A 22369-nucleotide genomic window follows, 5' to 3' on the forward strand; every position below is an offset into this window, starting at 1 on the left:
TGAGATGTACTTCGGATCAGTGTCATGCTGCAAAATCCAACCATGGCCCAGTTTAAGCTTCCTGACAGTAGCTTTCTACATGGCTATGTTTCTGTCTATGCCAATCCTTTATTTTGGTCTCATCTGACTATAAAACCCACTGAAAGTTCCAGTAGCACATGGCATGAGATTGCTGTTTGATGTCACCAAAGGCTTTTTTATTCTAAACTTCCCAAACAAGTTGTGGTTTTATAGGTGAGGTCTGATCATAGTTTTGGAGACTTTTTGACCCCAAAACCCAACTAGCATCTGCAATTCTCCAACTTTGATACTTACAGTTCTTTTGGCGACTCAAGTCAATCCATCTCCTCAGTGCATGTGGGGCCAATATCTTCAGACCATCTCCGGTTGATTTAAGCTTCTTAATTATTGCCCAGATAGTGGAAATTAGTATTTAACAATTAAACTATTAGCAATTTCATGATTTGTGCAGCTCAACAACCTTTTGTCACACATCACCACTGTATCTTAGATATTTCCTATTATGATAAATGGCTATATATAGGAATTTGGCCTGTGTTTCACTTCATATTCAGAGTCCAGTGAAACAGGAAGTCTTGACTTATCACTTAAGTGTTCCTGATCACTAAGGTGAACTTAAAAAACATATCGTATGAATATACTTCAGTTAGATTTTTTCTCATTAGAATTTGTATGGGTGCCAATCATTTTGTCATACCTATTTAGGAGAAAACCATATTTATTTCATTTATTCCACATTTATATTTTGTGTAAATTAACTTCAATTAAAGGTTAGATGTATGTGAATATTCTGAATGAAAGACTAAGAATAGCAAAAGCAAATGTTCACAGCCAGTTTTGCTCATATTTATCAAGGGTGCCAATGTTTGTGGAGCCCATAGGGTTGGTAATCTTCCATTTGCATGTATTTTTTAAAATTGTATTGTTGGGTGTTATGAGACTTAAGATCATTTGTAAGGGTCGATCGTCTTTTTTATTACAGGAAGTGATCTCTCCTTTTTTTCTTCGATATGTTGCCATGGTCCTCTTGTGAAATGATTAACCAGTAGCCTAAAAGTCAATGCAGATACAGTATCTGTGATGATGTCTCTGGTGCCGATCAGGCCGTAATCCGCCAGATTAGGCAATGCACTGGGATTACTGGACACAGGAAGTCCGCGATTGGTTTATGATTTTTTCTCTTTGTATCTGTCCATCCTATGATCTTGCACTCTCTCCCATCCCCCTCTCTCTATGCTTCTGTAATGTAATTGATTGTGTTAATGTGATTTGATTGGTTAGCCCCTGAGCTTTTTATAATAATAACTAATGATGGAATGCCTGAAACTGGAGCACATCATGAGGTGATGCCAGAGCGGCGTTCTACAAAACAGAGCAACACAGATGCAATGTTTTAACCAGGAATACTACCTTCAAAAGTTAATTTGCTGTGATATTTATTCTTAGATGTCTAATCTGACGATTTGCAAATCTTCTCTGGATTGCATGTTGTTTTCTAGAAAAAAGGTGAACAAGAGGACGAGGACAGGATTACATCAATTTACGTTTATGCAATTTGTCAGTCTGATGTTTAGGTTAATCTAATTGTCTTTTCTTTGTTCGTTGTTTGGTTTCCACCTCTCAGCATCAGTGAATGAAGTGTATGAACATGAGTGGACAGGTATGACATGCTTATCTTCAACAGAGACAGAGCAAAGCTATAACGCCTGGCATGAGGAAATCCCGATTAGAGATGGTCCCAGCCAACTGTGTAGGTTAAGAGAAGATCCATCAGCTACAGATAAGAGGATTTGAGAGGAATTAATGCCAGTATTTTATTACTGTAAGAATAAATTCCCATTGATTTATGTTTGGGTGACAAAGCACCACCGAGTCGTCGACAGCGGGACAAACCAGACGCATGATGATACATACAGTCAGCTGAAGTATGCGGTGATGGATGCTGAAAATATGCTGTAAGACCATCCAACAAACTAGTTTCAGATTTACAATTCTTCTGGGAGACGTGTGAACATCAGGAGAGGTCATCAGGACTACCGTACCGTTTCCCAGCGCCCTCTCAGTTGAGGTTTGCTGGGGATGGCCTGGACCCAGGAACCATCCTGCCTTGGCTCCGTCACCGTGGAAGATTTCTGGACCCTAGCTACAGGAGTGTCAGAAGAAGAAGAAGAAGAACAGGTCTTCCGTCATCGTGTTTGGCCATGAAGTTATTCCTGCTGACCCTCAGGCTGTTGTGCCTTGCTTGTCTCTGGCCCGTCACCCTGCTCAACAACCCTTACCCTAACCGGAAGAAAAACAAGGATGTTTACTTGGCTGAGCACGCCAAACACAGATTCAGAGGGTGAGTCATGAATATTTTAACTCTTTAGCTTGTTTGGGGTCAGTATGTTACACTTCATTTTAAGGTGTCTGTGTTACAGTGAAATTAAACATTTAAGTATGAAGTAATAAATATTTACTTACTATATAGGGTTAGGATTAGGGTGTTTAGGTTAGTTGCATGTAATTATGCACAATTTATAATAATTACTATAGTATCTACATGTAACGTGGAACAAGGACACTAAAATAAAGTGTTTTATTTTATATATCGTATAAATTAAAGGTCCCCTATTATGCAAAATTCACTTTTGCATGCTGTTTGGACATAAATGTGTGTTGGCAGTGTGTGTACACAACCAGCCAATAGTGATAAAAATCCACTCACTCCTTTTTTATTAATCCCCATAAATCATCTGCAGTGTCTCCCAACGACCTGTTTTCAGAATGCTGTTTTAGTGACGTCACTAAGCACAGGCCCCGCCCACGAGTGTTGACAGACACTGCCGTTTCAACATAGACCCGCCCTGATCGAGTTCACAGCCATAGATGAGAATGTCTCCCAAGCGTTAGGTGTTGTGTGGCTCGATGTATTAATCCACATAGCTCTCTCTATTTACTCCCGAAATCTGAGGCAGCCGCTGAAGACGAGGTGGAATTATTTTGTTTTTAAAGAAAATGCTCCCTCAACTCTACCGAAATTCGTTTATGTATTTACTGTGTTTATTCAGCTCTTACGGTGATTTTCTGAAGTAAAACTGACGCTTCATCTTTTGTGTGATGTACAATAAACTTTATTAAACTCATCAGTATATGTTTGATCATCATTCGAAACCTGATCCGAAACAGCAGACTTGTAGGCTATTAATAATGGATACATACAAGCAGATGACAAATACGTTATAATAACCGTAATTAAACTACTAAACTATACCTGTTCCATCTCTATACAGCACTCTGACTCTGTAGGCATTATTGTCCAACTCGAAATGAACACTGTTAACTTACTGAGAGTTTCTGATATTATCATCATTCCGTGAGATGAAATTGTCCTGAGAGACTGAGCGCGAGCTCATGAAGCTCCGCCCCCTGGGCCGTGCAGCAGCAGCTCATTTGCATTTAAAGGGCACACACTAAAACAGCGCATTTTTCTGAGCCCCAAAAAATTACAATTTAAACATGCTGTAAAAAATGATCTGTTGGGTATTTTGAGCTGAAACTTCACATACACACTCTGGGGACATCAGAGACTTATTTTACATCTTGTGAAAAGGGGCATAATACGGGACCTTTAATACTTTGTTCAGTAAGGATGCATTAAACTGATCAAAAGTGACAGTAAAGACATTACTATTTCTACTAAAAATGCTATTTCAAATCAGTACTGTTCTTTTCAAACAAATCATGCGGTTTCCACAAAAATATTAAGCAACACTGTAGCGTTTACTACTGTAAAGTTGAGCGAGTGGTAGAGATGCGCGGATGGGCTATTATTTCATCCGCAACCGCATCACAAAACTCATCATCCGTCCGCCATCCAGCCGCACCAACGTTTTTGACCGATTTTCAAAACCGCACCCGCCCGCCATCCGCTGATTGCTGTATACGTAATATTTTTCATTTGATTGGTTCAACCGCCCGCCACCCGCCCGAATTGAATTAAAATATTATTTTTCGTCACGTCATCCGCCCGATCCGCGGTTTATCCGCGGAGTCCACGGCTGTAACTGCCAACCGCGCATCTCTAGCGAGTGGATCTCTGAGCTGGTGTGAGTGAGTGGAGGCGGGGCTAATTTGCATATTCATGGTTCCACATATATTAAATGAAGCCAGGGTGTAGAGTTACACTCAAGCTATTTGAAGGCATGAATGAAAAGGTTTTGCACAGGAAAAACGGTTAAATATGTAATTTTGGAGATCAAAGATGAGTTTTAAAAGATACAATTTTTGACTACAGGAGGACTTTAATTTTAGTTAAAGTTTAAAAAAAAAATGTTTTTATTAGTTTAAAAAAATATCTATGTTGTTTTTATTAATGTGCATTTATTTGTATTAGTGGATTTAGTTTTATTTATTTTAGTATTTTAATTTACAGCCTTCAACTATCTGAAATAAAATAAATTCAGTTAATGTTAATGTTAGTTTGTAAGTGATGAAAATGATTTTTTTTAAAAATGATTTTAGTTTTAGTTAACAATAATAACCCTGAATTGAGACAATAGCAGAATGCATAAAAAAGGGTAGAAAAGAGCTGTAAAGGAACAAATGGTAATAGTTCCATGGATCATTGAATTTCCTCTGTACTATGTGTCTAAATGATAAATAAAGTGAGGTTTTAATCTATTGGTGGTGTCTATGTTACCACAGCGTAATGAGTCACAACAACATCAAGAGTGCCAGTATTCTTTCATTCTGTAATTAAAACCATCCTGGTGCCATCATCTGTTTTTTTGGAGAGCAGCCAAAGTTCTGTTTGGCATTAAAACCATGCATGCAGATTTTCCCTAAAAAGCCTGTGTCAGCCAGGTTTTCCAGGTACAGCATAATGTGTCATTGCATTGAATATTTATAAAAGCCTTTAGAAAGATATTAATAAGAGGTTAATAGGATACATTTTCTATAATGCAGTGCTCTATCCAAGAGAGTTTTTAGTTTTTAAATTTAAAGGTGATTTAAAAAAAAAAAAAAATTATATAACTATGTTTTATATTGTTGTAATTTTAATCACAGCAGTGTACAGCAATCTCGCAGCATGCATTGTGTCATTAGTGCTGTGTTTTTGATTGCGTAATGAGTCTATTACGTAGTCATTAGTGGTTGTATGCTGTATTCAGTTTGAGGTTTAATTTTGTAATTGCTCTTCGGTGTGCAATTAACTTTGCCATGGAATGAGCACAGCGTGATTGACAGTATATTTGGGGTTTCAATTAAAGCACGCAGATGAAAAGTCTATGTTAGGGGAAACATTGTACGTGTATGACTGACCATCGCTAGTTTCTGCCGTGTTTTTGTTCACGTCTCATCTCTTAAGGCACAGAAAATAGCTTGTTTGGAAGGCTTCTGGAAGCGCTCCAAATCACAGTTAATTTTCACAACCTGGCACACACAACCGCCATTGTAGAACAAGCTGCATTTTATAAATCATCCCTTTAATGGCCGAGTAATTATTTTTAAATTACAGATGCTGGAGCACTGAGGCAGATGTTTGATGGTCACGTTCTGGATGGACGTCCAACTGTTTTATTTCTCTGTAATGCAAAGGCCCACCTGCTCACAGGGCCCGGGATAATATTCCTGTTATTTTGAAAAACGACAGAAGTGCGATGATGGCCTGTTTTTATTCTGACCCTTTTTCTCATTCTTTCAGACGGATTGACTACAAATTAAAGCGAAAGGACAGCACCAAGTCCCTCCTCATCAAAACTGAACAGCTGCTAAGGATCGAAGACCACGACTTTGCCATGAGGCCTGGATTTGGAGGTCAGGATGCACTGTTTATTTGCTCCAATTATCAATCACCATCACAATCCGGAAAATCACAATTAGAGTGGTCTTTTTAATAAATCTGATTAAAAATGGGCTGTACCATTTTGTCGTGTCAGAGGGCAGAATGAGGCGGTGTTACCATCTCCCTATTCGGGGGAAAGCGGCCAGTGGTGACTTTGACAGGGAGAATGTGGTCCTAAATTCAAACATGACCCAGATTGTGCAAAACACAAATTAGACAATGGGTGTTGAGGACACTGATGTGCTTTGGTGGACAGTAATCTGGATTACATCCCAGGCCTGTTAAAACAGATGGAAAAGTGTTATCATTTTTACACATATTTGAGACTGAAGACATACAATGCAATATATGAAATATTATAGCAGGTGACTGCGATGGAACAAATGATGAAAAATAATGGAACCGTATATGATTTTAAATTAAGTTTGCTTGGCTTTAAATGATAAAACAATAGATATACTAGGGAAGTTACTTTGTACATCATCTTTTTATTGTTCTGTTATTGTAAAGTTTTTGTTTGAGGTTTTGGTTAAATACTGATATGGAAGTTAAAACCAATTTTAGAGCTTTTCCAGTGCTAAACCTTAAACTGGAGCTCTAATGTCCATGAACATAAAAAAAGAAAGTACACTTTAAAAAGAAGTACACTTCAGAATATACTTGAGTGTGAACTAAATGTAATGTTTTCGGACACGTATTGCATGTTATTTTCAATTAAATGAAAATGTATTATAGTTTAATTAGTTCTATTCTCACTTAAGTACTTTTTTTATTTAATTTCAGAATTTTCTGTTGTCTTTGAAATATGGTTAAAATGTCCTTTCAAATGTAATGACAAACATTTTTGTTAAAGTAATACTTCAATGCAGTTTCTATTGAAGTTTACATTTCATGTATTTAAATATTTTCTTTAAATAATATTGAATAATACATTGTAGTTAAAATTACAATCAAATATTTTACATGTGCTTAATGTTAGTCAACAGATCAAAATAAGTGTACTTCTTTAAAGCATGACAAAAGATTATTAAAACACAATGATTTAAAATGTACCTTAAAGTAACACTTTTTAATCTGACATTATTACAAAGAGCACTTTTTAAAAGTGTGTTAAGAAACAGCCATGAAAGTGTTCTCTTTTTGTGTACAATTAAGCACACTACTTTTTCACAAGGGCCTAAAAAAATTAAAATAAACTCATTCAAGTCTCATCCAAACCTTAAATAAAAACATATTAAACTGTAAACTATTCTTATAAATGCATACATGTACATAAACTAATAGATGAACTAATACACATGACTAATAGAAATTACACCATACACGGCTCACTGTGTGTGGTGGCAACTACATGTAAGCATAAATAATTGTATTGCTTCCTTTCAACCAGCAGGGTGACGCTCTAATCTGCCAGTGCTTTAAAAGAAGAAGAGATGTTTAGATAAAAGAGTAGTTTATTGGTGTGTAGGCTTTCTTTTACATGATTAAAGAAGATCAAGAGGTGGAACCAGGCTTTGAATGGTGTCCTTCAGTCAGTAACCACTGCTAATTAATGATGGGACAAATAGGATTAGAGTAACATTTTGAGCTCCATATGCTCTCTCTGTAGGAGCAAAGGAGGCAGATTCTCTCTAAGTTGATATCAAAAGCAATGCTGTGGTCCTGAACCAATATGCAAATGTATTGTGTCTGCTCTGCAGGATCTGCCATCCCTGTGGGCATTGATGTGCAGGTGGAGAGTATAGACAGCATCTCTGAAGTAAACATGGTAAAAGTGCATATTCTCTTTGTATTTAATAGAGCAATGTTCTGGATCCTTAATGGTTCCTTTAATGAATCTTTTAGTACGGTGGCCGAGAGTGCTCAACGTGCTGCAAATGAAGAAAACGCATGTAAATAGAAAAACACCCGCAAATTAAGAAAACATCTTCAAAAACATATGAACATCCAAACGTGATTTAAATGTCAGTTTAAGCTGCATGTGTTTGATTCACTAGAATGGAACCGCTTATTCATTCGGGACTCGAACACAAGTTGAGCTGCATGCATTTGATTCACTAAAAAGAAATAACTCACATGAGTCAATCCATTAATCAAGCTGAACATCATTTGGTTCCGGTATTGCTTTTACAAATGGATCTGAATACTAATTCTCAGCTTCTAATCTTACACTGAATAAAATTATTTTCATGATTAGTTATCACAACTTTTTTTTCTTTAGTCAGATCAACTTAGATTGAGTTTCTGTTGATTAAACCAATCTTCTGTATTGTATCAACTCAAATTCTGTTAAGGCAAACTCAAAATTTGAAGGCAACTAGGTTACTTACTTTTTTAAGTTAAACCAACAATTATTTTTACAGTGTATATAAATGTATTTTTTGCAAACTTGTTCCATATTTACAAAATGGATCAAATGTTGCTCTTGTAAAAGCAGGCCTTCAGCTTCTTACAAAGTAAATCTCAGCAATATTAAGCGTAGCGTGAGTTCTGGTAGGTCAAACACTGAAGCTCTCATCAGCTGACTCTCAGCTGATACACATCTACCTATATAGGAATACGACGTCAGTATGGCATTCTGATTCCCCTTGAATCAGAATAAATCTCGAATTATGTTGTACTTTAAAATCTTGAATTAATGATATCTGCAATACAGTCATGTTGGTTCTGTTCTGTTTACCCTAAGGGGGGTTATTGCTGCTCTCCCTGCTCTTATCCTGCATGGATGCGCAGGGAGTTCTTGCCCAGAACAGAACCAATCCAAACTGTATGCTAATTGTCAATCGTATTTGACGATAGTGGTCCTGACAGAAATGGGTTTTCTTGGTAAATGTCAAATACTTTTATTTGCACTAAAATGCCAGTCACTGCCCTGCACTGTTGCTCGTAATAAGTTGTCATGTTTATCTATAAGGTCAGTAAAATGTAAAGGTCTCTCTCAGGACTTCACGATGACCCTGTACCTGAGGCATTATTGGAAGGATGAACGCTTGGCTTTTCCCTCCAGTAACAATCTGAGCCGCACATTCGATGGTCGGCTGGTGAAGAAGATCTGGAAGCCTGATGTCTTTTTCGTCCATTCCAAGCGCTCCTTCATCCATGATACCACCATGGAGAACATAATGCTGAGGGTTTACCCAGACGGCAACATCCTTTACAGCGTCAGGTAGAAGCTTATAACCTCTGCTGTTTCATTTCCTTCATATGTAAATGTTTTAATAATGGAATATTCTCTTTATTGTAGGATCACAGTTACTTCTCTGTGCGCAATGGACTTCAGTAGATTCCCGTTGGACACTCAGAATTGTTCCCTGGAACTGGAGAGCTGTGCGTGTCCACCTAGAAACATCCTCAGTTCTTGTGTCATTTTTATTGAGTCCCACATACATTGTTTTTTAGTTAATATTTTACAGGTTGGGAAAATGTGACAGTCGTGGATCATTTCATTAAAGGAATGTGAAGCATTTCTGCCATCATTTAGACACCATTTTAAAAATCGTTGTTGCAGAAAAAGTGCTTGCAATGAAATTATGTGGAGTAATGCAATGAATGTTAAAATATGCACTGTTGCGAACGTATAGCAACACTTTTAAAAATTATATACCGTCATGAGACTAGTGTGGCAAAACTGGATCGTGTCCCATCAAAAGACAAGACCTGACCAAGAAGACTGAAAACACAAGGACTTAAATACACACAGGGTAATTGACTAACAATACAATCAGGGAATGAGAGAAACATAGGAAACAGGAACTGAACCAAATACAAACTAAAAGTCTACAAAACAAGAGCACAGACACAGAATACATTACAGCTAGTGTGCTAAAATCACATCTAAATAGCTATTTGGCTATTGGTTAACTTTATCCAGCCTGCTTTTAAACCTGTGGATGACAAGGAGCCATTTAATTCCAGTTTTAACCGCCAGTCAAAATAGTTTTTTTTTGTAGAAACCAACATTACTCCACAAATGCTGTTGTTATAGATGTTAATAATTGAATCTAGAAAATTCCTCTTCATATTATCCATGTATTTAAGCATGAATTAAACAGGCGCACACTTTCTTTTACCTCTTTTCTATATCTTACGGCTTCCGCTCTTCTGTCCCATTCAGATGCATATAATGAGAATGACCTCATGTTGTACTGGAAAAATGGCAATGACTCTCTAAGGACAGATGAAATTGCCCTCTCTCAGTTCTTCATTGAAGAGTTCCACCCTTCACACGGTCTGGCCTTGTACAGCAGCACAGGTAAGAGGCTATTTCTCCTTCTATGTATTCATGCTACGACAAATCTTTTGTCTTTGTTCTGGTTACAGTAGTAATATACCAGTAGGTCATTAATTACAGGCTTTACACGTGTTTCTGTCAGGCTGGTACAACAGGCTCTACATCAACTTCATCCTCAGAAGACACATATTCTTCTTCATGCTGCAAACGTATTTTCCCACAATGCTGATGGTGGTGCTGTCCTGGGTGTCTTTTTGGATCGACAGGCGGGCGGTACCGGCCCGTGTTTCACTTGGTGCGTAACACTTGTCCACACACATGCACTAGGCGAAATGTTTATATCATAAATGTCTTGTAGTTAATTCACTCTTGTTATGCATGACATTGAGCCTTGTTAGACTGCGGTCCAGTGTGATGAACGGTTTAGTTGCTTAGTGTTCTCGTAATTGCTTAACTAAGTCGTAACCTTTTTCCTAAGATGAAAAGAAACGAGGCTGCACAATGTGATTTAGCCAAGCAGGACTTGGTCCTTGATCAAAATCACCTCAATTAATCATAGGCCAATTTGTCAGAAATTTTGTTAATTTCTTGGTTTCTTATATTTCCGTTCAGACAGCATAGGTTTACTGAAATTATTTACAGTTGTCAGTCTTATTTATAACCATACTATGTGTGAATACAGCTATTTATCACTCAAAAACAGCCTATAGCCTGCTTTTGTGGCGTCATTGTGGGTAGCTCCACCCATTTTGAAATCTCATTGGTACAAAATTCTGCTAAACTTGTTCTGACTGGGTGTGATTGTTTGGTAGTTCTTTCGTTCTCTTTTTTTTTTTTTTATACTTGTTGCTGGTAATGTAACTATACTAGCCCTAAAATCTGATTGGTTGGGAGGAATCAACAAAGATGTTGATCAAGAAAGCACTGCATTTTGTAACAGAAAATGCCACATTAGCAAAATTATGTGGGCAAAAAAGGTCCATTGTCTATTGCCAATATTGTAGAATTGAACAGTTTAGATTACAGTACACTCAGATTATTATTTTTTTTAGCAAAATGGGTGTCTCTGCATGTTTGTTCAATCCAGGCATCACTACAGTGTTGACTATGACCACCATAATTACGGGAGTGTCAGCGTCCATGCCTCAGGTATCATATGTGAAAGCGGTGGACATCTATTTGTGGACCAGCTTCCTGTTTGTGTTTCTGTCCGTCATCGAGTACGCAGCTGTCAACTACTTCACCACCAAGGAGGAAATGAAGAAACTCAAACAATTAAAGGTCAAAGTTTCCTTAAAAATCCTGACATTCTCAGTTCATTGAATTTGGGCTTGATAAAAAATTATATTTTCAGTTTTATGATACTTCTACATATCAAGAGAAGATGACAAAATATCAAAATATTGGTAAAAATATTGTAATAGCTCATTAAATGAATTCTGGGGTTGGCTACACCACGAAGGATCCATCTGTTATATAATTTGCTGTGTCCCAATTCACATACTATCCATCCTAAATAGTATTATCCAAAACATCCAAACATACCCGGATGGTCTACTTTTTCAGATTATAATCCGAAGTGCAGCACTCTAATGGCTAATATTGGCCACAACCTATTGCGCATTAGACAAGGATTTGATTACTACAAAGACGAATAAGATGTGTTAAAAAAAAAACTAAAAACATGGTGGATGTGCGAGACCGACTGTTAAGTAGAGTGGTTTTAATAAAGGGGTTTGAGTGATTAGTAATTAATATCTAACCTGATGAAAAGATATTTATTCAGTGTTATCCACATTTTATTTCATCATCTGCAACAGTATTGTGAACTTTTATAAAGATACGTTTGGTCATTAACTTTTAAATGCATCATGCAAACACTTGTGCAGAGAACTCTCCTCTTAAGACCAACGATTTTTAACGGTGACAAGATGATTGACAGGGCAGTTTAAACGGTGACAGGATGCACATAACTAAGCGACAGAACGGTATGTTAAAGATGCAATTATGACGAAGTAGTATGTCTCATTGCTTGCCTTCTATTCCGCTTCTTTACAAAAACAGTAGCCTACATAATTTTAAAGCATAGTATAAGTAGGCGAATTGGGACGCAGCACTTCATTGCCCAGGAAACGAAGGACGCATTTCAAGGCTGCATTTGAAGGAGCCTTTGAATTGGGACAGCCTTCGTCGTGAAATCAATCGAAACGTTAAATACGGCCTTCGAAGGACACAGCTGCAGTTTTCAAATAAGCCTGAAGGACTTGATTAGTTGGATCAGGTGCGTTTAATTAGGGTGATAGCTAAACTCTGCATGGCTATGGCCCTCCAGGTAGTTTTTTCACCCCTTCCTCAAAGGGAGAGTTCAGCTATAAATGGACAGATGACAGCATAAAAAATTATTAAAGAATCGTATGTATTTTACCTACATTGTCAAGTCCCGAATGGAAAAAAAGAACTTAAAAAGATGTCCATATTATGCATGCACTATATTTTAAAACTTAAGTCATTCAACACATGTCCTGCTCTCAAATCAAATATGGCGCTTGTGGACCTCAATAACATCATTGGTCCTTGATTATGAAACATTATGTCAAACCTGCCATTTTTTTCGAGTAAGAGAATACATTTTTTTGGTGCACAATCTCTTGAACTTCCATAAAATGTGAAATATATTGTACTATATAAAGATCTTACCGCATAAATTCCAGAAAAAGTGAATTGTTTTTGTCTCCTACAGCTCACAGACTACGATGCATCTCAAGCCATGGCATTCGATGGATGTTTCCATGACCAGGACATAGAGCTCAGCTCATTTCCTCGGCTGTCTGACCTAAACACGGACACGTGCGTGTCCTCACGGAACTCCACAACACCTGACCTCCCTCAAATCCTGGGCACGCGCCTCCGTCGACGGCGTTCCATCCGCCAAAGCGTCAACCATATCATGAACAACAGTTACAAGATAGACTCCTATTCAAGAATATTATTTCCTTTAGCATACTTTCTCTTCAATATCATCTACTGGAGCATCTACTCCTGAGCGAGAGAAAACTGGCCTGCTCAGAGTTTATAAGACTATCATGCACTTGATGGCTTGAGTGTGATCACATGCCACAATGACTCGCATACACACAAAAACTGTATCATAGGGTCGAAAAAAGTATAATAAATTATTTATTATGTTAGAATCTCAGATTCCTAACTCTTCCTAAAATGTACAAAAGTGAAATTAACATAAATTCATAAAACTACATACAGTAATTGTTACAAAACAATTATCAAAACATAATACATGTAAATCACATTACTATACTTTGGCTAAACAGAACCCTTATGCTACTCAAAGACAATTTCAGACAACAGAAAACAAATTTGATTACATCTAATTCCTTCTTATGTGAGGATTACAAAACTGAGAATGACTATAAAATGTGGAGAAAAAAAATAAACAACTATATGGACAACTGGACCCACAGTGAAATTTTCAGTCTTTTTTCAACACATCTAACAGATTAATATGGATTTTAAGACAGAATTTCAGGTAAAAAAGATAAAAGATAAAAACAAACAAACTTGTTATTCTTCATTTTAAATTAATTATAAAGCATTTTTAAGTACCATGTAATGCACTGGCATAATCTGAGCTCAAAATTATTATTGTTATTATTATTATTTTGCAGAAGAGTTGTTTAATACTGTTCTCTGAAAATATATAGGACTTTAAAACCCTTGACGCTGTAAAAGTGGGGCGTAATATAACGTTTCCGCACTTGGAGATATTTTTACGCATTGACTCCCATAGGTCCTTGCTCTTCATATTCATTCCTCAGCCGTGAGCAGCCTAGTTCAATAACAAATCACAAAATGCCTGGCTATAAAGCTGAAAGCTGTAAGCTTCACTGCATGTAACACTCATTCAGAGAAACTGATGACAGAAGACATTTTTTTTTTAGCACAGTCACTAGATTCTCATCTTGGTATTACATTTTTCAGGCCTGCTAGAAACAGAATATTTAATGGTCTGTTTCTTCACCTATTTTCCAATTTGGGTTTATAATCCTCTTCCAAAAACTACACAGATCTGAGTCGTGAACTGAGTTGACTGTTGATCTCATTGAGGACCACATCATCATTCACTTCCCCTGACATGATCTGACTGTCGTCGATTGGTGAGCCTGTAACATAAAGTTAAAGAGTTAAAAATATTCTTGACTTGTATGAAACACATTTGTACATTTCTTGCCAGTTTTTTGCACAAGTGAGCAGAACTGACCGATGCTAAGGGATGGCACAGATTCATTGCTGCTCACTGAGCTTCGCAGTGCACTGTTGGCCCTTGAATTAGACGAAAGTGCCGTCAGAATCGAACTCTTCTTATTGTTGTTGCTCTGTGTGGCTGTCCGACTCCACTCTGGAGAAAAACGTTTGAGAGGTAAAACGGAGATGCCCGTAAAATATCATGCAGCTAGGTTTTAGTTTGGTTAAAGATATACCTGAATTTTCAGCCAATCGTAACCTGCCACAGCAGAGGTACATTCTCCACTGTTTACGGACATTTTCCTTCAGAGCGCAGTGGAAAACAAAAATAAAAAATCCTGAGAGAGAAAGAGAACAAGAAAAAAAGACCCCTTTTTCATCAAGCGCTCAAGGTAATTGCATTATTGCATTGAAAAAATATACTTCTAACTGTATTATGCTGACTTTATACATAAAACTAATTATATAATATTGTTTCTCACCCTGTAGGGAATTTAAGATGCAAAACAGGTACATGAAGGCCAACTTGACAGGACCCCAGGCGAAGAAGGCAAAGCCCCATGTGAGCCCCAGCAGGAAAGTGAGTCCCGCAATGCTACGAAGGTCCTGCAAGCTGCTGCGGTACTGATTATTGTGGGGGTTTTGCCGCTTAATTCGTCTCAGATGGACCATCACCACCACAAACATGGACAGGTTCAACACAAATATGATGCAGAAGTATGCCACAACGGATACGTAGAATGCTATAGTATTCTTCAGCCAACAACTAGAAGAGAGAAATATAGAAACATCAAGAGCAAAGTCATAATGAAGACTGATGCCTTTAAATTACAAGTTGAATACTTACAAATCCGTACTTCCGTCAGAAATGTTCCCATAGCCAATGGGGCCATAGTTATCTTTGTTTACCGCAATCACAATAATGACAACAACCAAAGGGATTCCTGCAAAAACACATCACAGAATTAAATTAGCAATCACCTACAGCCACAAACCACAAGGCTAATGTAGCAGCTGAACTCACCCCAGCCTGCCAGAGAAAACTTCAGCATGTATCTGGTCATGTAGTTGTTGAAGACTTTGACAATGGCCAGATACATATGCAGAGCCTCCAGTCCCATCCAGGTGAAGGAGACCAACAGGAAGTAGTGCAGGAAGAATGCTGTAGAAATGCACAGGCCTACTGCATTTGTATACAAAGCTAGCCATGAGTCCAACAAGAATACCAGGTTCAGGAACAGCAGGGCGAAACACAAATGAATCAAGATCTTCGAAGGGATGTCCCGGCGGATTTTGCTGGAATTAAAAGGAAGAATTGGGTAAATAAATGCTTCTTTTGGGAATGAAAGATGGAAGTTAATTTTTGTCACATTTTGTAAGATGCATCATAGTGGTTTTTGAGGGACCAATTGTGATTAATCTCATATTAGGGCTTATTCACTGAGAAGGAGGATGTTACTCACTCAAACGCGAGGTAAGTGAGCAGAGTAACTGAGAGAAAGATGGCGGACACCCCACATCCGATGTAAGTGATATAGGTAAGGATGGTGTCCTGTAGAAGGTCAGATGTGCCTTGACGGCTAATGTCCTTTGAAAACAAGATTAATGAAAGCATTATATGACAATCCCAGAGATGTGTGTAATGCATACCTAACTGAGGACTCAACAATACGGATGGTCCAGGTCCAGTGTAAGAGAGTTTTGGGCCAGTTAAAAGTATAGGCCACACACTTTATTAAAAATAAAATTATTTGTGTAAATTATTATTATTTGCAAAAGTTAATTCATTAAAATCATGTGACACTGAAGACTGAAGTAATGATGCTAAAAATTTAGTTTTGCATCACAGGAATAAATTATATTTTAAAACAGAAAAGTGTTAAATTATAATGATATTTCACAATATTGCTGTTTTTACTGAATATTTGATCAAATACATTTTTGATCACCTTGGTGAGCATAAGAGACTTCTTTCTAAAACATTTTACCGACCCCAAATCCTTGAACTGTAGTGTATACAGATCTGCATGTATATTCCTGACATTTATAAAAATAAGATAAGAAAAATGATAAAAATTTATTTAAAAGAAACAATTTTTCATTAATGTTTGTGAAAATGTGAAAAATGAATTGTTGAAGCCTGTGGTTATGACTCTCGATTTTATTATAATCATATTAATTTGAGCCATTATAAATTTCTGAAGAGGATGGATGTGGACATTTCTGGGAACAATCCCACACACTGACATACCAGCAGCACAGCAAAGCTGGTCAGGTGATCGCAGCTACAGATGGTTTCGTTCTCGGTACTGCTGTTCTTGACATAGCAGCCGTTGGGATTCCAGCCTCCTGAACCTCCTAGAAAATCCAAAACACATAGGAATTACAAGACATTAATTAAGAAATTAGACAGATCACACATTTCATAAGGCCTAATAGCAATTTCTCGGGAATTCTGGGAGGTGTGCAATCTCACCGTTTTTGTCAAAGTCCCAGAAAACACAGGAAGCTACATAGTTCCCCTGTGGGAGAGAAGTTAAGAGATAAATCAGAAAGCTTTCAGCTGGCAGTGACATATGATGTACGATTTATATGTGAACACACACACACCGCAACGGGCTGCTTATTCCTCAGAGTAAACTCGACACCCTCCCTCAGGTTTTTGATTGACAGGTTAGCCAGACTAGAGCCCAGAATGTGGCTGTTCAGCATCTGTTGAGCCATGTTTTTATCCTGTCGATACATGAAAATCCAAAGAATAAACTGAAGAAAAGTGGCAGAATCAAATCTGACATCAGCTTTATTTCTGAAAATGTTATCTGGTCAGGGTTGGGTGTCTTTTATGGTGATTTTGTATCCTTTTTGAAGCTTAAGTGCATGTTAATTGAATGGAAAAGACATTAAGGATATAAGGGTGAGCAAATTTTCAATCTGAGGGGAACTGCAAAGGTTATGTACAAACATCTTCATCTTGTTCTTGATGTCTGATGGTGCTTTTATTATATGAAAATAAATCAACCCAGTTTTACCTGAAAAAAAGTGCTTTTCTGAAAGAAGGTGAACTGGGCTCTTGAGGCTAACTTCTGTTGTTCTGGAGAGAGGTTCTCTGTCAGGGATGCAGGTAGTGTTATTTTGCCCATTGAGGAGGAACTTTCCACTGCCCTGACTTGTCTTTGAAATCCTTTTGTGATCTATATAATCAGACATTTTGAGTCATTGCACTTCCAAAAACATCCAAACTGTTAATGAATTGCTTTGGACTTCAGTTGTCATTACCTGTGGGTTCAAGGGATCTACAATTGAGAATGACGTTGCCCCAAAGTTGGTGCCATCAGCTTTGGTCACAGTCAAAGCGAGTGAATCAAATGCAATGTTCTCAGTCTGGTCCCGAATCACAAGTTTTAGAGCCAAATTATCCACAGCTTTGATTAATCTACAAAACACAATATAATATTTACATCCGCTATTTCAAGTTTGACAGTGTCAGACTGTTTTGAATGTGCGTGTTACACATGTATCTCACCGATTAGAAGAGGCAGCAAGAGTATCTGCAGAGCTGTTTAGAAAGTTGTTGATGACGGACAGCACTGTTCGGCCCAGATCCACACTAATATTCGGTGCAGAGAGAATATTCTCTAGCTGGCTGACCAGCTGATTCACCTGAGTTGAATTTAGAGATGCCACATTCTGTGTTTGATTCAGAAGATTGCTAGCCACTGAGTCTGGGCTTTTAGTTGTTGCTTCTGAAAAATTAACAAATCAAACGATCTGTTGTTATAAATACACATATTATGGCCTGAAAACAAATTTGGACACTTAAATCACACTGCCTGCATTTCATTGCATACAAAATATCAAGTGGCATCTGCAAACTAAAGCCTTTTTTGTTATAGTTAAAGTAAATGCTACTTGTGTTGATATTTCATAATGCAATAGGATTGATACATTTAATGTAAGTCAGTGGGATCCAATGCTGTTAAGACCCCACTGATTTTCATTACATGAACAATAAAAAACACTGAGACACAAGACATTGTTCAAAAAAAATATATATATCTTTTGTGTTCCACAGAAGAAGAAAAAAATACAGGTTTGGAACAACATGAGAGTAAGATGACTAAATTATTCATTTTTGGGTTAACCATCCCTTTTAAGAGTGACTTAAGTGTCTCAGTACTTTTTGATACCACTGTTGTGTACGCATGAACCTAGAAAAAACACTTATATTCGGAATGTCAAGAAGCTAGTCAGTTTTGGAATGTTGAGTCAAGAAGCATAGTCAAACCTGAAGTGGCTGCCATGGTAATGGAGGGTGTTGTTGGCACAGCTGGAACGGGTCTTGTGGTGACTTCAGTTGTATTAGTTGGAGCAACAATTAGAGCTGCTGTTGTGGAATTGGAGCTGTTCTGAGGAGAGCTTGGAAGTATGGCTGACAGAGCAGTTGTGGGAACTGTACTGCTATTTGTGACAGTGCTAATAAAGGTAGTATTTGTTGTTAAGTTGTTTGGAATACTAATTGGATTGAATGTTGTAGTTGTATTACTGATTGTATTTTCAGTAAAGGCTTTTTCTATTGTGCCATTTGACTGTGTTGTGTTAAGGAGACTAACTGTTGTGACAGGCTCTGAAGTGGAGTCAGTTGGCCCACTGGTAATATTTTCTGTTGTTGGAAAGGTTGTTATATATATCTGTGTTGTGTTTGTGATGTCAAATTGTGTTGTATTGACTGTAGGGCTTACTGTTGTGTTAAATTCTGATGTGTTATTGGAGGTCTCGGTTGTGTTGATGCTACGATTGATATCAGTCCCGTTGAAGATGGTTACATTCAGTGGAATATATGTTGTGTTAAACAAGGTTGTGTTCATTGTAAAGGCTGTTGTATTTGATTGTGTTGTATTGACTGTAGGGCTTACTGTTGTGTTAAATTCTGATGTGTTATTGGAGGTCTCGGTTGTGTTGATGCTATGATTGATATCAGTCCCGTTGAAGTTGGTTACATTCAGTGGAATATATGTTGTGTTAAACAAGGTTGTGTTCATTGTAAAGGCTGATGTATTTGATTGTGTTGTATTGACTGTAGGGCTTACTGTTGTGTTAAATTCTGATGTGTTATTGGAGGTCTCGGTTGTGTTGTCGCTACGATTGATATCAGTCCCGTTGAAGATGGTTACATTCAGTGGAATATATGTTGTGTTAAACAAGGTTGTGTTCATTGTAAAGGCTGTTGTATTTGATTGTGTTGTATTGACTGTAGGGCCTACTGTTGTGTTAAATTCTGATGTGTTATTGGAGGTCTCGGTTGTGTTGTCGCTACGATTGATATCAGTCCCGTTGAAGATGGTTACATTCAGTGGAATATATGTTGTGTTAAACAAGGTTGTGTTCATTGTAAAGGCTGTTGTATTTGATTGTGTTGTATTGACTGTAGGGCCTACTGTTGTGTTAAATTCTGATGTGTTATTGGAGGTCTCGGTTGTGTTGTCGCTACGATTGATATCAGTCCCGTTGAAGATGGTTACATTCAGTGGAATATATGTTGTGTTAAACAAGGTTGTGTTCATTGTAAAGGCTGTTGTATTTGATTGTGTTGTACTGACTGTAGGGCCTACTGTTGTGTTAAATTCTGATGTGTTATTGGAGGTCTCGGTTGTGTTGTCGCTACGATTGATATCAGTCCCGTTGAAGATGGTTACATTCAGTGGAATATATGTTGTGTTAAACAAGGTTGTGTTCATTGTAAAGGCTGTTGTATTTGATTGTGTTGTACTGACTGTAGGGCCTACTGTTGTGTTAAATTCTGATGTGTTATTGGAGGTCTCGGTTGTGTTGTCGCTACGATTGATATCAGTCCCGTTGAAGATGGTTACATTCAGTGGAATATATGTTGTGTTAAACAAGGTTGTGTTCATTGTAAAGGCTGTTGTATTTGATTGTGTTGTACTGACTGTAGGGCCTACTGTTGTGTTAAATTCTGATGTGTTATTGGAGGTCTCGGTTGTGTTGTCGCTACGATTGATATCAGTCCCGTTGAAGATGGTTACATTCAGTGGAATATATGTTGTGTTAAACAAGGTTGTGTTCATTGTAAAGGCTGTTGTATTTGATTGTGTTGTATTGACTGTAGGGCCTACTGTTGTGTTAAATTCTGATGTGTTATTGGAGGTCTCGGTTGTGTTGATGCTATGATTGATATCAGTCCCGTTGAAGATGGTTACATTCAGTGGAATATATGTTGTGTTAAACAAGGTTGTGTTCATTGTAAAGGCTGTTGTATTTGATTGTGTTGTACTGACTGTAGGGCCTACTGTTGTGTTAAATTCTGATGTGTTATTGGAGGTCTCGGTTGTGTTGTCGCTACGACTGATATCAGTCCCGTTGAAGATGGTTACATTCAGTGGAATATATGTTGTGTTAAACAAGGTTGTGTTCATTGTAAAGGCTGTTGTATTTGATTGTGTTGTATTGAACAGGGGATCTGTTATGTTGGAATAAGTTACATCAGGAAAAAAAGTTGTATTAAAAGTTGTGAAGTTAAGTGTATACATTGTAGTATTGATTTGTGGTGTATATGTTGTGGTATCAGTTCCAGCATCTGTGGTCTCCAGTGTAGAATTATTCAGAAGTTGTGTTGTCTCATACGGAATGGCGGTTGTATTGAATTCAGTTGTATTGTCAAGTGGTTGAGTTGTGTTTGATTCATATGTGTTAATTGGTGATTCTGTTGTGTTTGCTAGGATTGTATTATTTGAGATTTTTGTAATTGTGCCGTTGTGTTGTATTGTGTTTATTGGGGGTGTTGTTGTATTTAAGTGTAATGTGGTTTGTGATGGTATTGTAAAGTTAAACAGTGTTGTATTTGGCGGAAAGGTTGTGTTGGTGAACTCTGCACCAGAGAATTGAGAACTACTTGTGTAAGATTGTCTCTCATTTTCAGAAGTGGCCGTTGTCGTGGCTGATGTATAATTTAGTGCAGTTGAGTTGAGTGGTATGACAGTTGTAATAAGTGTCATTCTTGTTGTATTAATTGTAGTGATGGATGAATTGACAGTTGTTATGTTTTTATCAAGTGTTGTGTCTGTCACATCAGTTGTATTAAATGATGTGACTGTTGTACTGACTTGAGGGATTGTTGAATTGAGACTTGTGACAGTTAATCTGAGTGTTGTACCTGTTGTATTAATGTGTGGTGTTGTTATATTGAGTGGTGTGACTGTTGTATAGACTGGTGAGGTTGTTATATTTAGTGTTGTATCACTTATACTGACTGGTAAGGTTATATTGTGTGGTGTACTTGTTGTACTTACCAGTGATGATATTATATTGTGTGTTGTATCTGTTGTACTGACCGATGAGGTTGCTATATTGTGTGTTGTATCTGTTGTACTGATTGTTGAGGTTGCTATATTGTGTGTTGTATCTGTTGTACTGATCGTTGCAGTTGTTATATTGTGTAATGTACCTGCTGTATTGAGCGGTGGGGCTGTTATATTGTGTGTTGTATCTGTTGTACTGACCAGTGAGGTTGTCATATTTTGTGTTGTATCTGTTGTACTGACCAGTGAGATTGTTATATTTTGTGTTGTATCTGTTGTACTGACTGGTGAAGTTGTTATAGTGTGTGTTGTATCTGTTGTACTGACCAGTGAGGTTGTTATATTTTGTGTTGCATCTGTTGTACTGACTGGTGAAGTTGTTATAGTGTGTGTTGTATCTGTTGTACTGACCGGTGAGGTTATTATATTGTGTGTTGTATCTGATGTACTGACCAGTGAAGTTGTTATATCGTGTGTTGTATCTGTTGTACTGACCAGTGAGGTTGTCATATTTTGTGTTGTATCTGTTGTACTGACCAGTGAGATTGTTATATTTTGTGTTGTATCTGTTGTACTGACTGGTGAAGTTGTTATAGTGTGTGTTGTATCTGTTGTACTGACCAGTGAGGTTGTTATATTTTGTGTTGCATCTGTTGTACTGACTGGTGAAGTTGTTATAGTGTGTGTTGTATCTGTTGTACTGACCGGTGAGGTTAT

General features: G+C 37.5%; 2 protein-coding genes across 2 annotated transcripts; one reads left to right on the forward strand and one right to left on the reverse strand.

Annotated features, from left to right (window-relative positions):
- Positions 1-1349: 1349 nt before the first annotated feature.
- LOC311075091 (gamma-aminobutyric acid receptor subunit rho-3) lies at positions 1350-13551 on the forward strand. The gene is made up of 10 exons (XM_084102189.1): positions 1350-1527; positions 1646-2362; positions 5708-5820; positions 7549-7616; positions 8791-9014; positions 9093-9175; positions 9963-10100; positions 10222-10374; positions 11167-11360; positions 12820-13551. Exons 2-10 carry the CDS (start codon positions 2223-2225, stop codon positions 13120-13122), a joined length of 1416 nt encoding a protein of 471 aa, XP_083958315.1. The 5' UTR covers positions 1350-1527; positions 1646-2222; the 3' UTR covers positions 13123-13551.
- On the reverse strand, positions 13231-20626 carry LOC311075090 (uncharacterized protein). The gene is made up of 14 exons (XM_084102188.1): positions 18625-20626; positions 17863-18082; positions 17616-17772; positions 17369-17530; positions 16950-17072; positions 16816-16861; positions 16591-16697; positions 15803-15927; positions 15364-15635; positions 15187-15283; positions 14822-15105; positions 14576-14677; positions 14356-14493; positions 13231-14257 (listed from the first exon to the last, which is right to left on the reverse strand). Exons 1-14 carry the CDS (start codon positions 20594-20596, stop codon positions 14154-14156), a joined length of 3909 nt encoding a protein of 1302 aa, XP_083958314.1. The 5' UTR covers positions 20597-20626; the 3' UTR covers positions 13231-14153.
- Positions 20627-22369: the final 1743 nt, after the last annotated feature.

Source organism: Abramis brama, assembly GCF_963993115.1.
Source record: "Abramis brama genome assembly, chromosome: 24".
Classification (NCBI taxonomy): Eukaryota; Metazoa; Chordata; class Actinopteri; order Cypriniformes; family Leuciscidae; genus Abramis; species Abramis brama.

Excerpts from the sequence above, each read along its gene's own strand:
- LOC311075090 (XM_084102188.1), bottom strand. The coding sequence starts at position 20,596 with ATGAACACAACCTTGTTTAACACAACATATATTCCACTGAATGTAACC. Across the intron at positions 17,773-17,862 it reads CTTGCTGCCTCTTCTAATCG|ATTAATCAAAGCTGTGGATA; the intron begins GTGAGATACATG and ends TGTGTTTTGTAG. Across the intron at positions 14,494-14,575 it reads ACGATTGGCTGAAAATTCAG|AGTGGAGTCGGACAGCCACA; the intron begins GTATATCTTTAA and ends GTTTTTCTCCAG.
- LOC311075091 (XM_084102189.1), top strand. The coding sequence starts at position 2,223 with ATGAAGTTATTCCTGCTGACCCTCAGGCTGTTGTGCCTTGCTTGTCTC. Across the intron at positions 7,617-8,790 it reads GCATCTCTGAAGTAAACATG|GACTTCACGATGACCCTGTA; the intron begins GTAAAAGTGCAT and ends GGTCTCTCTCAG. Across the intron at positions 9,176-9,962 it reads TTCCCTGGAACTGGAGAGCT|ATGCATATAATGAGAATGAC; the intron begins GTGCGTGTCCAC and ends TGTCCCATTCAG.